The sequence below is a fragment of the Plectropomus leopardus genome, unplaced genomic scaffold (genome assembly GCF_008729295.1).
Source record: "Plectropomus leopardus isolate mb unplaced genomic scaffold, YSFRI_Pleo_2.0 unplaced_scaffold23216, whole genome shotgun sequence".
Taxonomy (NCBI): domain Eukaryota; kingdom Metazoa; phylum Chordata; class Actinopteri; order Perciformes; family Serranidae; genus Plectropomus; species Plectropomus leopardus.
This window is the reverse complement of record NW_024625177.1, coordinates 1-3,531: the sequence shown is the minus strand read 5'-3', so window position 1 is coordinate 3,531 and position 3,531 is coordinate 1. Positions and strand designations below refer to the sequence as shown.

The 3,531-nt window shown below is 37.5% G+C and overlaps 1 protein-coding gene across 1 annotated transcript; it reads right to left on the bottom strand.

The window, feature by feature from the left end:
- Nucleotides 1-162: 162 nt before the first annotated feature.
- On the bottom strand, nt 163-3,071 carry LOC121966125 (sodium channel protein type 4 subunit alpha A-like; the record flags this gene model as incomplete). The annotated part of the gene is made up of 5 exons (XM_042516230.1): nt 163-216; nt 317-598; nt 2,373-2,495; nt 2,624-2,797; nt 2,917-3,071. Coding segments are annotated over 5 exons (788 nt in total), but the record flags the coding sequence as incomplete, so codon positions are not given.
- Between the last annotated feature and the right edge of the window lie 460 nt (nt 3,072-3,531).

Sequence of the window (3,531 nt, the reverse complement as noted above, 5' to 3'; positions counted from 1 at the left end):
ACATAACATTAAACTAGGGTTGTGCAGTGCAAAAAAAAACAAAACAAAAATGAAGGCTGATTTAATTTTTTTAGCAAAAATTAATAATGTTTCCCGATAACCGCAAAACAAAGGGCAACCAACAAATTTAATGCTAAATGTTTCAGCACTAATAATACCAACCTCTCTTGAGTCAACAGCAGCATACATGATGTCCATCCAGCCTTTAAAAGTTGACTGAAAAATCAAAACAATGTTTTAAAATTTGAGTCATTGAACCCAACATTTACAACACTATTTTTTCAAGTGTGTAACAATAATGGACACAGCTCCTCACCACTTGAAGCAGAGACAGGTAGCCTTGTCCCACATTGTCATAGTTGACTTTGACGTTGACCCAGCGAGCATCCTGCGTGGCCTCTTTAATGGCCATGCAGTCGCTCTTGTTGTTGACCTCCGTCATGGGGAAGAGCTCCTCTGTGGTGGTGTTGATGCAGCGGTAGAACTTCCCTGCAAACAGGTTGACTCCCATGATGCTAAAGATGAGCCAGAATATCAGACACACCAGCAGCACGTTAAAGATGGAGGGAATCGCTCCGACGAGAGCGTTCACCACCACCTGCAAAAAAGAGGGGACTTAATTAAAATTATGGGATTATATACAGAAATGTAGAGAAATGTTTGCTAGTTTATTTAGTTTGTGTGAGCAAAAAGCATGCAAAAATTCCTGAAGTTCTACCAATATTCTTACCTCAGTCAGCTCTGACGCAGCAGCCACGGTGAAAGCATGCAGTCAACACACGTTGTCGAGGAAAGCCAGTCAAATTAGTGCGATTAAACATCACAATAGTGTTAGTCGCAGTGGTGGAAGAAGCACTCGGATTCTTGACATAAGTAAAGGTGTCAGCACAACAAAGCAGAAAATACTGTAGTAAAAGTAGTAATATTTAGCAGTTTGTTAAAGTATGCAAAAATGCTCTATTATAACAGTTCTAACAGTCTTCATTTTAATTCCTACTTGAATAAAAGTACCAGAGCAACAACACAAAAATATTCTATAATTAGTAAAAGTCCTGCATTGTAAATCCTACTAATGTAAAAGTATGCCAAAATGCTCAATTATGAATACAAGTCCTGCATTTTAAATTCTATTTAAGTAAAAGTGGCAGTAAAACAACACAAAGATACTCTAGACCTAGTTTAAGTCCTGCATTTTAAATCCTTCTTGAGTAAAAGCACAGTTATAACAATGCAAAGCTACTTTATATTAGTAAAAGTCCTGCATCTTAAATTCCACTTAAATAAAAGCACCATTGCAACAATGCAAAAATACAAGGTAGAGCCCTGCATCTTATATTAAAGTTAAAGTACAAATATATCAGAAGTAAAATTTACTTACATTATCAAAGGAAAAGTACTCGTTCTGCAGTGAAAGTGTCTTGACAGGGAAATTATTATATACTGACCTTGCTGTCCGACAGGGAACTGAAGCCTTTACAATCTCTGCAAAGCCGGCAGACTCCTTTTATAAAATCAATAATTTTACCTCGCAAAATACGGGAGTTGCTATTGTGTTGTTTTGTTATTGTGTGACTTCTGGATCCGAAGTAACGTGATGTCCACACCAGCACATTGCTTAGCCTTCCTGCCAGTTAGGCGGTTAGAGGAATAAAGCTAATTTAGAGGCTCAGAAACACACAATTCTCAAAAAAGGCTTGACTAATGAAGAGACACATTAAGTTGTTTGGAGGGTTTATATGAATCAGTGTCATCATGCAGAAACGTTGCATCAGGTCATTTGGGAAGACATTTTTAGAAGGGCCTGGGAAAACAACATTTTGATGCTAAAACCTGCGTACACTGACCAAAATTTGAATTTTTGGATTTGAATACAAACAGAAAACTTTAGTCATTTCTTACACCGTACTGCAACTTTTATTATTTTATTTTATACATGTCTTATTCTATTCATTTATAATTTTTTTCAATTAATTTTTTTTTTGCATTTTAGAATGTGTTAACGTGTTTCTTTTGCATTTTGTCTTGATGCTGTTGATGTTTTATATAGTGCACTCTGAAATGCATAAAACTAAACCTTTAATCCCTTAGTCTTTTAATATTTAATTATTTATCTTTATTTTAAACACCTATATCATGTGCTTTATGTAAAACATTAATCTGGAAAGTATTTTGTGCTCTCAGATACATGTAGTGGAGTAAAATGTGCAATATTTCTCTCTAAAATGTAGTGGATTAAAATACACAAGTAAAGTACAGGTACCTTCAATTTGTACTCCCGTACAGTACTTAATGCATGTAAATGTTCTAGTTACTTTTCAACACTGGTTAGTCGTGCACATCGCTCAAACGTGGTTGCACAGTCAGAAACTCACCCTCATGCCTTCAAATCTCGACAGCGCTCGAAGAGGCCGCAGCGCCCTGAGAGTCCTGAGGGATTTGATTGGTCCGAGATCAGAGTATCCCATCCAGTTTGCAGCTAAACTAATCAGGGAAATCTGTAGCAGAATCAAAACATTTCCTATTCACGTGTTACCACAGACTCTATGTGACATGAAACATGTTTGTACGCGTGTATTGTTGACAGTTACACGGATCAGCTTTAAAACGAGATGCCAAAACTTACATCTACGATGAAAAAGTCCAGCCAGCACCAGGCGTTGGTGAAGTAGGTCTTGAAGCCGTACGCGACCCATTTAAGGATCATCTCGATGATGAAGATGTAGGTGAAAACTTTGTCGGCATACTCCAGAATAATTTTGATGGTTCGGCGTCTTTCTATGTGTATGTCCTCAAAGGCCTGCCAAAAGGAGACATGAGACACCTAGATACAGGTCCTAACAGTAACACAGTCTCCTAACACTCTCATAAAACAGTCAGCATTTCTAAATGTGTTGCACCGACGACAGCGTGACTCACCAGAGCGCCGCTGCTGAGGAGAATCATGAAGATGATGAAGGTTTCAAACCAGTCGTGCTCCACAATAGTGAAACAAGTCCTGCGCAGGTTCCACCATTTCTTTCCTCGGCCCTGAGTGATGTCCACAGTCAGACAAGGCCAGCGGGTAATACATTCTGAGGGGAGAGGAAATTAAGGAGTTATTGTCTGTAAGATCATAACTTACAATTCACGGTTAAAGGGGCAGTTCTCCAAAACATTATATATACATACTGTTTCTCTTACCTGTTGAACTATTTATCAATCTAGATTGTTTTGGTGTGAGTTGCCAAGTATGGGGGGTATATTGCCTTGTACTGACTCCAGCCATGCTGCAAAATCTTGGTTTAATAGCCAATTTTTACAGAATTGACACTGCCCTTTGTCATTTGAGGTACAGTGACGGTTTATTAGCAGACAGGGGATCCTTTGTTCTAAGCATCCCATGCAGGGAAAAAAATAAATAATAAAATAAAATAAAAAAAGAGGCACCATAAAAAAAATAAAATGCAATGTCAAAATTAAAAATAGAGATAAAATCCTACATCCCATGTCTGAGCATTTTTATGACATTTATTTAAAAAATCTTATTATCAT